General features: G+C 39.1%; 1 protein-coding gene across 1 annotated transcript in view; it reads left to right on the top strand.

Moving 5' to 3' along the window:
* Positions 1 to 1,508: 1,508 nt before the first annotated feature.
* LOC139736000 (TBC1 domain family member 14-like) overlaps positions 1,509 to 10,897 on the top strand; it is a 72,417-nt gene continuing 63,028 nt past the window's right edge. Inside the window, 1 exon segment of the mRNA XM_071646749.1 lies at positions 1,509 to 3,435. Within this exon segment, the coding sequence (XP_071502850.1) occupies positions 1,880 to 3,435 (1,556 nt within the window). The 5' untranslated portion in view covers positions 1,509 to 1,879.

Genomic DNA, 10,897 nt, shown 5'->3' with positions numbered 1-10,897 from the left:
TATGGATTCCCTTTATTTGTCAGGAGCCGTGGAACAGGGGAGGGGGCTGCAGTCCTCACCCCCTTCCCCCAACATTTTGGCCTTGTCAAGAAAAAAAAAGAAGAAGAAAGAAACGGGGAGGGGAAGTGCATCACAACACCCCTTGACGAATATTCTATAAAGGTTTCGTATTTAGATTCTTCCAGTCCAGTGTACTCTCTAAAAAAAATCGAGTGAAAATATTCACTCTTAAAGGAGTGAATACAAAAAAGAGTGAATTTAGAGTGAAATTGGAGTGAATCTTGAGTGAAACTGTTCATTTCTCTTACTCCAAAACGAGTGATAAAAATGAACATTTTCACTCAAAATTCACTCCAAAATCACTCTAAATTCACTCTTTTTTGTATTCACTCCTTTAAGAGTGAATATTTTCACTCGATTTTTTTAGAGAGTAAGCACGAGGGGTGTATAATCCTATTAATTTCGACCTTGAACCCCCCCCCCCGTCTCATATAGCACCTCCCCCCCCAAAAAAAAAAAAAAAAAAAATTCAGCGGCCCCCGTTTGCTCCTGGTATATTTTGTGGTACTATTTGGCTGCTGCATTCCGAAAATGTAGGCTTATGCAAAGTCCGATTTCCATGTTTATCCTTACTTTTGGTCTTATCTGTTGTACCCGTGCTCCTCATCCTGTTCCCCTCACTAGGCTTTTGTTGGGACTTACACTCAACAAGCTTTGCTTTTTGTAGGTTCCATTTTCTCTTTGCATCCTTTACTTTGATTGAAAATGACACATCGACCGTCATGTATTATTTTTGTATTCCTATTTCTTCATGTACATATCCAAGCTGGACATTTTGTATTATTATATTTTGTTATATACCAGATATTTTCCATCGAGAAATACGAAAAGAAAATTGAAATTGAATTTGAAAATATAGTAAAATGAAAATATTTTGAACTGGATGTTTCATAATCACTCGTAGTACATGTGGAATTACTATCCCCATGAGGGTTCTTTGGGCCTATAATATTTTGGAATAACTAGACCCATGTGCAAAACTGTAGGGCCTGCTGATAAAAAGATGTGAATAGATAGAAAGATATATAGATGAATGAATGAATTAATAATTAGATACATAGATACATAAATGAATAAATAATTAAATAAACAAACAAATGAATAAATGATACAATTAATGAATAGATAGATAACGAATAAAGACGTATGAAAAAAGTGAATAAATCAATAGAACAAATACAAACAAATTGCAAACTGTCGTGAAAGGAGAAAACAAAAAAAGCCGGGAATTGATATACAAGAAAAGTTGAGAAGAGTACACTTAAAGTGAAGTGAAAATAATTATAGCAAGTAAACCGTGATTGTGCCAGTATAATCATGAATCATTTCTACGCAAACGCTCTCTCACGTTCTCCGCTGAAAAAATTCACGTTGAACTTTGCCCTCTATCGGCTCTCTATTTTGACATCGCTGATTGAGAGAATGCTCGCACTCGGATACGCCCCCGATTCGGCACAGAAACGTACCAAAATGTGTGTTATTATGGCATAGGCTAACGCTTGAACGTGTGTTTTGAGACACAAAAGCCTTCCGTATATTCACGTGTCTGAGGCAGTAGAAATCATTGAGATCCAAGCCAGGAAGAGTGGAAATATTGCCTTTAAAATTTGATTGTGTTTTGGGGATGACCGGCTGCTTCAACGTATTATATATTACGTGGATATATTACCTTACCACTGCACCGAGATTCACTCGCCTCGGACCTACCGGTACATCAATGAACGAGAACGCAACAACACAACAGCGGTACAGCTCAAAGGAAGGTGACTTCGCAGGGACAATGGCATACGGAAGTTAATGAGGAAACGTTCAAGAAACCATGAACAAATCCTCTCTAGACCAGTCACGTGCTGGACGTATAGTTCTGAATAATGTCGGAGAATCGAAAGCGTATGTTGAGGATTCGAGGTCAAAATCTGTCGTCACAAAACGGTCCAACGTAGTCCAGGATAAACATGAATTTACGGGTGTTACGTTACCGGCATCTGTAGGTACGGAGCAGACCGGTATTGCCTCAACCGCCGGAGACTGCCCGTTGCTGCACAGCGAAGATATGGGTGTTGCTGTATTGCAGCGAGAAACAACGTCAGAAGATAGGGGCATTGGTTTTCAACGTGGACAAACCCAGGGTGAAAATGCGACCATGACATGCAATATAATCAGGGATAATACTTGTGAAGTAGATTTACACAATGAGGATGCAATATCAAATCAGGATTGTGCTAATCATGTGAGAAACATGTCCAACTCAATCAACGATGGGTCTAGGGAAATCATATTCGAAACTCCACACATAAAAAGTGAGCGAGGTGTGTCGGAGAAAGCTACAGTGTTAGTTTCACACAGAAACTCCACTGAGTGCGACATTGAAATCAACTTAAACAATGGTGTGGATTCTGCAGATGGTGAATGCCTTGATGGAATTACACAAAATGTTCCTGCATTTTCCAATACTCGTTCCAATAGCAAAGAAGCAGAAAGTGCACAATCACACAATATAGCGGAAGTAAGAACTAGTTCTAGCAGTGTGAGAAAAAGTGATGGTGCCACAGGATGTGATCATGCACTCAGTACTAGCAGAGACCACGATTCTTCTCAGAGTGAAGTTAGGCAATGCAGCAACCAAAGTAATGGTTGTCCTCGTGAAAAAAGTTGCCAAGATAAAGGGAAGACCGATGATGCCTGTGGTACAGAACCACATGCTGTAAATGAGGGTGAATCAAGTGCCACAGAAGCATCACCAAAGTTTGAACCAGAGAGCGAAGAGCTGGCGACCATAGATGTGGAGATGACGCCGGTGCACCCGACAAGCCCCCTACAAATCGTCCAAAACCTTAACAAGGGAGATGGCTCTCCAGCCACGATAGATGTGACAGAGGTATGGGAGGATGCTCAGTCAGAATTAAGCAGGCCACAGTTTTTCCAAGGGAGTTTATCGGATGTCAATCTAGGTGTTGCCTCACAGCCAAGTTCTCAGTCCACACCATCATCTGCATCATGGAGGACGACATCGATGTCATCAACTCCCATCGAGAAGCTGACAGGAAGCAACCCGGGTTCTTTGCAGGAAGGAGGATGCGAAGATGAAACGGGCGCAGGGAAGGGCGCCCCATTTAGTCTTCAGAATGACAGTGGCAGCACTCCCATTAGGAGTAGGACTAGCACTGCCACCAGCCTTAGCACCGATTTCTCCTCCAACATTTCCATAGCGACGGACGAACTCAATGAGGCCCTCGCGGATGGTCTGGTGTTGGGAGAGGATGAAGTTGAATTTGAGGAGGTTAACCTGGAGCATGGTGATCATCCTCCGGGTGCATCTGTTGTTGGAGCAGGAGCCAAACCAAAGAAAAAGGGCCTGGGAGGATTCCTTGCACGGTAAGACCAAGCTCTGTGTTAAAGAAGTCAATAACAGTTGCTGTCATTTTGTTAATTTTTTTATTAAGTTGCTTTGTCTAATTTTCACTTTGCTTTTGTGAATAATGGTAATGCTATCTGTCATGAGGTTGAGAGTGATGCGTCGATGAAATGCAAATTTCTTTGTTGGAGTGCGTTGTAATTGCAAGGCATAACCGTGTTCGTTACTTAAATGGGAGTGCACCGTACTGCATTTCTGAAAGTGCAACCTATAATTGTAACTGATGCATGTTCTCTGCAGTGTCATAGTTGACATACGTACACAAGTCTTCACCATATCATGATGGATTGTAGTATTTAATTCTGTAAAATGACAGTCAAGTCATAGAGTGAAATACTCTGTACAAAGTGTAGGTAAATGGCATGATAGATGTGCTAATACAAAAAAGTGTATGCACTGTGAATACATAATGTACAGTCTGTATGTACTCCAGATTCTGCAGTAAAAGTAAATGAGTACCCATCATGTCATCCCCAGTTCGGCAACATGCCGTATGTTTTTGTCTTCGTGTGATTTTATGTAACATCAAAAATTCCTACATCTTGATGAAACCTCATCATAATTCTGTACATGTACAAGTATTTTGTAAGTTGGTCATGTGCTGAATTGTATCCATCCAACTGTGCAGTAATCTGGCTTCCCAATTTTTTGTGTACGTGTCTATCAACATGCGTAAATCTTGTATGCTTTATCGTACATACCGGGTCATGTTTGATGTTAAAATGCCTTTAATATTCCGTTTAACCCTTTCTGTGCCAGGAACTTTGGTCAGTGTGTACAATGCTATGGGATTTTCTGTGCCAGTCGGCGCTAAATGCACAAAGAGAGTTAAGACCAACCCTTTCATCCTGTGTTACTGGTCAGTCTTTGAACAATCAATGTAATAGGTTCATAAAGCTGCCCTCACAGTTGATTTTTCTTATCTATTCATTCATTTTTTTTCTTTTAAATTCTTCAAAACTATTTCAGATGTACTTTAAGTTATATATTTAGCAAAGGTATTGAGTTCAGTCATTGCATATATATTGTCCAACTTTCTGTTTAATTAGGAGAACGGTTTCACATTCTATCCTGGATGCTTCATGAGCTTGTCTTACAGTACGTGATAGAGGGAAAACATCCTCACCGAGCTGATGAAGCATCCAGCCTCAAAGTGCCCATGATTTAATTTTCTGTATGGTTTACTGAACATTACCAGGATAAATCAAACCTTATCAATTTTAATATTAAAGGACAAGTTCACCCTCACAAGTGGATTAAGTGAATGAACCAATATTATTAGAACATAGAGTAAAAATTTGGTGAAAATCAACCAATCCGTTCAAAAGTTATGAATTTTTCAATTATCTGTGCAGTCACTGCTGGATGAGAAGACTACAGTGTATGATGTCACATGCTTACCACAATATAAGGAAAATATAAGGAGAATTTTACAAAATTTATTATTACCGGTATTTTTTTTTTAAGTGCACAATTCCTCAACCTGTCACTGATGTATGCTAAGGGTAATATCCCCCTGCCTTCTGAAAGAGGCAAGTCAAGCATTCCTTTACGTGTATATATGCTAGAAAAGTGAAAATACATGGATGTATGTCAAATTTTCTTCATATTTTCTTTACATTGTTGTACACATGTGACATCACAAGCTGAAGTAGTCTTCTCATCCAGCAGTGACTGAGCAGAAACTTCAAAAATTCATAACTTTTGAACAGGTTGTCTAATTTTCCTTAAACTCTCACTGATGTGTTCTACTACAATGTAATATTGCTGCATTCACGTAATCCACATGTCTATGAAGGTGAACTTGTCCTTTGAGGGTGCTGACATACAAGGTATGCTGAAAGTCTAGTTAGACACAAACAGTGTACTGAGCAGTACCAGATATCAGAGATCTGACATGTACCTTTGCATTTTCGCCCAGGGGAAAAATAACATAATACTCTGTTTAATTTTATTAAAGCTGAGCTTGTCAGCAAAATCATCATATTTGTACTTAGATTGCAGTCAGCAAATTTCAGCTCATCCGGCTCGGCAAGGATCGTCTTTCTGATCGTGGAGGCTGCCATCAGGATTCCCACAGAAATGTTACAGTATTACAGCCAGATCAAAATCAGCCTCACTAGTCAGACATAATTATAATTGGTTTGCCTTACATAAATCTATGGTGCAGGAAAGAAGGAAGGAAGGAAGGAAGGATTTCCGTAGGGGATGCAGGAGAGCAGATTTTTTAGTCCCTGAAGCATGTACTAGTATTATGTGCCAATGATGTGCGCTTGCACTGACTCTGTCAAAATAGCTATTGCACAATTCTGAAATGATAACCCTTGAAGATAGATGTGATGTAAGTATTAATGTGATATGAATGTATTAATAGCTGAGATCTCATAGAATTCACAGAATGTAAAATGCTCTTTTCATTATGACATCTAAGGCAATTGAGCACTACAAAGAATCTCATTTACTGTAGTTTGCCAATGGTTACCTTACTGACTATTTCTAAGAGTGATGATCTTCTTTGTTATTGACTTGCCCATGGGTTGAAATTTTCCTTCATGCCTCAGATTTTCAACGCATAGTGGGATGACCAAAAGAGCCATTAGAAACAATTTCCATCATTTTTTTTTGTGTGTGCAGTAATCTATAAAATCATATATCGGAATAGAAAAAATTTTTGTAGAAAAGTACAATGTACTGTACATGTAAGGCTTCTTTGAAGGTGTAAAGCAGTTGGACCAAAGGGAAAGCCTGTTGTGTACTGTTGCATACACAATAACTTTACTACACTGTAGTATCACAACAATCACTATGTGAGTTGAACAATGTAACTTGTAAGTCTAAGAAGGGGAACCTGTGTGTGGCAAGAGTTGTGCATTGTGGTGACAGATGTGTTTACAAAGACATGGTCATGGTTTGCAAATAATGTTTGGGTACAAGTTTAGTTTGCCAGGAAGATTTCAAAGGTATTGAGTCATTCTCGTGTGCTCCACAAGTTTCCATGTACAATTTACTTGCAGTGATGTACTGTAAAACATGATATATTCGTGGCACGAAATTCTTGTGATTTGGAGCCGATGGCCTTTTTCGTGGCATGAAATTTTTGCAATTTGCCACCGTGCATTTTGATTTCGCGAATCTTGGCGCTCGCGAAATTCATGAAATTAAAATGCACGCTAACATTCCTCGTTTTACAGTACATGGCGAAATTCATGAATTTTGTTGTTATCTTCTCCATTTGAGCTGTTGTATACTTCTTTAGTTGACCTACAGTGTAAAAGGGTCAAATTGCAGATGGGCCCCTGTATTGGTTAGTTAAGTATTGTAGGCATGACAGAATTTAGCAGCCACAGCTTGATTACGATGACGACTCAAGAGTACAAGACCTTTGTCCCAGTTTAATTAAGAGAGGTCAGAAATTTACGCCCCTAGGTAGCGGGACAAAGTTGGAACCAGGCTGGTATCAGCGAACAGATGATTTACATTGTGCATTATATGCACATTATTGTACAATACAATTAACATTGTACATCTATAGTATTCATGATGGTTAGACATGTGGTCTCAAAGTGATGCCCTCATCTTGCCCCATTGAAAGCAGCCGAGCATTCCATAAATTATTGGGTATGTGTGTCCTGATTAAATTGTGGGGTCTGCACTACAGTGTTGCTTTGGGTCTTTTTTTCTGCTGGGCTAGAGAAGTACATGTGTATAAGGGGCCTCTCTGCCACCTTCTTTAGGCAGCCAGGTGTATATCGAATGATGGTATCGCATGCCAGAGGTGTCCTAGATTATCTAGCCGGGAGTGAAGCGGTCATGTGAAAGGATCATGGTTGGTTGCTAATGAAGGTACATTGAATGTCCCTCCGGAGCTTCTCTGGATACACTCATACAGTGCACTCTCTTGGAGAGACCCCTGTGGCAACTGGGATTATTTATAGGCCATAATACATGCAAGGTATTCTTGATACAAACGTTGTGCAGTGTTTGTACACTTTTTGTACGTGTGGTAGATCACATGTGGAATGGGTCAGTGTAATGTGAACATGAATCTGACATATTACATCTCCTTGAATCTTGGATCTCCTTCTGAACGTACTGTAAGGATCTACATGTACAATTTGTACACTGGTATGTTGTCAGGGTGTGCAATTATCCACCTTACACACCTATTAGCATCATCACTATGGTATTCAGAGTGAGTCCATGGCACTTTGAGATGGTGTCTTAAGAGGGTCAAGGGTCAAAGGTCAATTGCAAGGTCATAAGTTACAAGGGCATTTAATGTTCACTGTGATTTTATTTTTCACAGTCCATCATTCTCAGTTTCGCGAAATCATGTACGTATGTGCAGTGTACAACTGTACATACAGTATAAAGGCAAAGCGGGGATAGTACAGTTGTATAATGTACTTAGGCCTACTACAACAATAGCTCAACAAATCAGAACCTGTATGACTGGACCAAAGAGATTATACCTATAGAGTAAGTAGTCGCCATACGCGTGCGTACAAATAGTGCGTCCAAAATTGAAGAGGGAGCGCACACTCAGCTCCTGGCACTGGATCTAAGTCTACGTTCAAGTCATATCTTCTCATATCATATCTGGAATGATATGTTATTCTTCATTACACATTTTCATTTTCAGAATCTCAATGTGTTTATTTGTTTGAATATTAGTTTTTACGATGGTATCATATCATTTGAACCATTTGGTAGAGTCCAGACCTTTTTGTTGTTCGCAAAATAAAGAGTGGGAACTTGGGTGTAGACTAGACAGTACTTGAGCATTATGACGTTTGTTTCGCGTACATTCCCACTCAAGCCATAAAATTAAACAACCTCAGCACCATTATGACGCTTAAACATGACCATTGTGACGTCACAATAAAACAACGCAAGGTCACTGCGCCGAATATTCAAGTCGAGCGCATTAAACAGTGCGCTGCCAGGATCCGTGCAATGGCGGCTCCCACAACGGGAAATGGCAGCTCCCTCGCGCGGCTGCCTCCCCACTGGACTACGCCCTCTTGTGTTATAATCTCTTTGGACTGGACAGATTTCTGTGCCCTTTTAGAATAAAGGTATCATCAAATACAACCTTGTGCATGGAAAGATGTGCAATGTGATACGTCATATATGCATCATACGTGTAGGCCCTACCTCCATTGAAGGATGAATTTCAATGGAATTGAAGAAATCAAAGTGGTGGATTAGTCAAGATGTGCTTACAATCAGGACACATTTCTACAATCACAACAGACTGAATGCCAATAGATGGTGACCAAAGGAGATGGTTTCGTTTATCAATAATATACCTGGCAATACTGAGTACACTATAAATAACTTTGTTTCATTACTTTGATGTTGCTTGTGTTTATTAAAAGGACAAGTCCGCCATCATACACATGTGGACTGAGTGAATGCAACAATATTAGTAGAACACATCTGTGAAAGTTTGAGGAAAATCCGGCAATCTGTTTAAAAGTTATGAATTTTTAAAGTATCTGCGCAATCACTGCTGGATGAGAAGACTACCACAGTGTACATTGTATGATGTGACATGCGTAGAACGATATAAGGAAAATAAGAGAATTTCACAAAACTTTACTTTTTGAATAAAGTGCACATTTCTTCGAACTTAGAAACTTCAAAAATTCATAACTTTTGAACGGATTGTCCGATTTTCCTCAAACTCTCACTGATGTGTTAACTGAGCGGCACTGCATTCACTTAGCCCACATTTCTATGAAGGTGAACTAATATTGCATATGATTATATTAAGATAAATAACTTATTTACAGTTGTATATAGATCATGGAGTATTTTGCAAGGGATATCAGCTCACATGACCAAATTCTGAGGAGAGCAATATACTGAGTCTTGTAGGCTCATTATTAGGTGACCAACTGGCATTTGGATTCATCCTGATATTGTTTTTGAAAGGTGAATCATTTCAAATTTAAAATCAACCTGGTAGACGTGCATTCATGTTGAGATACATTGTATGGTGCATGGTTTTGCAGTGTTGCAGTCCTATAGAGGCGAGGATTTCAGCATATTTTGGTTGAGTCGCCTTAAACTCCACAATGTGCCTTGCTGGTCATTTTACATTCACGAAGCAATGATCAAGCACCATTTTGTTTCAACATGTTGATTGTAAAAATGCAAGTTCATATTCAAGAATGGGTCTGACGATTTTGCTAATAAGAACTGTCAATGTCATTATATCTTTAGTGTGAATATGATGCTTATTGATATTATTGTAATAGCAATGATGATGATGACTAGTAGTGGTGCTACTAGTACTATTTTGTTTTGTTTTTTATCTCATTCTATTCTATTTATGTTTTGCTTGAATTTATTATATAGAAAACATTTAGTTTCGTGCAATATGTGCTTTAAAGCCTGGTGGTACCTAATTGTGTGCAACAAACTGATTGAAAGTACCTCTGGAGACCTCAGCACTCAGATAGCAGTTGAATCATCATACATAAACATTGGTGATACAGTACTGTGCTCTGTCACAGCAGGAAAACTGTTCGAGCGGTCTTTTGGGATACAGGCATTTTCATTTTGCCAGTAAACCTGCTTCAGCTCAGTACTGACTTACTGTACAGGCACATGTACTGTACTTTGAATGACATATTCGGCAGTATCAGTGTTCCATACAGGTATGCAGGTGTTCAGGGTGTTTCTGCATAGGTCTGAGTGAGGTCATTAGCAAAGTCCAGCAAAAGTTCATTTAAAGGACAAGTTCACCTTCATAGACATGTGGGTTGAGTGAATGCAGCAATAGTAGTTGAACACATCAGTGAGAGTTGAGCAAAATCGGACAATCCGTTAAAAAGTTATGAATTTTTGAAGTTTCTGGTCAGTCACGGCTAAATGAAAAGAATACTATAGCTTGTGATGTCACATGAGTACAATGATATAAAGAAAGAATAAAGAAAATTCAACATATTTCCATTTTTCTCGCATAACAAAAGAACACTCGACTTCTCTCTCTCAGAAGGCAGGGGAAATAATATTACCCTCAACATACGTCAGTAGCAAGTCGAAGAAATGTGCACATTATTCAAAAAGTAAAGTTTTGTGAAATTCTATTTTTATTTTCCTTATATAGTTGTACGCATGTGACATCATACACTCTAGTAGTCTTCTCTTCCAGCAGTGACTGCGCAGATACTTAAAATATTCGTAACTTTTGAACGGATTGTCCAATTTTCCTCAAACTTTCACTGATGTGTTCTACTAATACTGCTGCATTCTCTCAATCCTTATGTATATGAAGGTGAACTTGTCCTTTAACATTATCTCTGACTGCCATAGGTACACAGTGTACTGTAGTACATGCTGTGTCTACAATGCCTGCACTTGCCTGTGAACAAAAAGTGTTCTGACAAACATCAGGTTGGGTTTGTTTCC

Source organism: Diadema antillarum, unplaced genomic scaffold (genome assembly GCF_040938485.1).
Source record: "Diadema antillarum isolate AM-2024a unplaced genomic scaffold, OU_Dant_1.0 seq00000618_RagTag, whole genome shotgun sequence".
Lineage (NCBI taxonomy): Eukaryota > Metazoa > Echinodermata > Echinoidea > Diadematoida > Diadematidae > Diadema > Diadema antillarum.
Note: the sequence above shows the minus strand (reverse complement) of the source record. Positions and strands in the feature narration are given on the sequence as shown.